Below are 588 nucleotides of genomic sequence, written 5' to 3'. Positions count from 1 at the left end.
ATTGCAGCAAGGCTGGATGTGAGCTGCATGAGGTTTTTCTTGTTTATGGGGTCCCTTGGTCCTGGCCTGTGGTACCTCAGGCCGGTCAGTCCTTGTTTCTGTAAAGAAACAGAGTCACATCATTCTCAAACCTTCCTTAGCTCATCAGCAATTATTAACTGACGCAACAATATATTGCAGGTGAATTAACAGATAATCTAAAACTATTATTTCTGCCCAAAAGCAGAGAGAGCTCTTTTATGTTCATACCAGCTTGTGTTTCATCCTTGGTGGCTGAACGGATCAAGTCATAGCAAATATTTCCTTTGTCTCTCAATTTTTTGTCTTCACTATAAAAACCTGATTTTTACCCTGTTTTGCATACAGTGAAAACTTTTCCAGAACACCAGCATCTGCTATAGCCACAAAACTCCCTAACCTTGAAACTACAAACTGTACTACCAATTTCTGAACTTCTCAGAGCTTTCTCTGAGTGCCGCTTTCTGAATCCTGTTGTGGCCATCCTGGAGATTTGTTATAAAAAATAAGGAGCCTGCAAGCATACATTTTAGTGGGCACTTCCAACTTACTGTTACTTTTGTTCTTCTT

The 588-nt window shown here is 40.1% G+C and overlaps 1 protein-coding gene across 1 annotated transcript in view; it reads right to left on the bottom strand.

The window, feature by feature from the left end:
* The window catches only part of PKHD1 (polycystic kidney and hepatic disease 1 (autosomal recessive)), a 248,035-nt gene that overhangs the window by 4,826 nt on the left and 242,621 nt on the right, over positions 1-588 (bottom strand). The window contains exons 64-66 of the mRNA XM_010004904.1: positions 403-432; positions 205-232; positions 6-98 (exon numbers count right to left, since the gene is read on the bottom strand). Coding sequence (XP_010003206.1) covers positions 6-98; positions 205-232; positions 403-432 — 151 coding nt within the window. The remainder of the gene's footprint in view (positions 1-5; positions 99-204; positions 233-402; positions 433-588) is intronic.

This window comes from Chaetura pelagica, unplaced genomic scaffold, assembly GCF_000747805.2.
Source record: "Chaetura pelagica isolate M959 unplaced genomic scaffold, ChaPel_1.0 scaffold99, whole genome shotgun sequence".
NCBI classification, from domain to species: domain Eukaryota; kingdom Metazoa; phylum Chordata; class Aves; order Apodiformes; family Apodidae; genus Chaetura; species Chaetura pelagica.
Note: the sequence above shows the minus strand (reverse complement) of the source record. Positions and strands in the feature narration are given on the sequence as shown.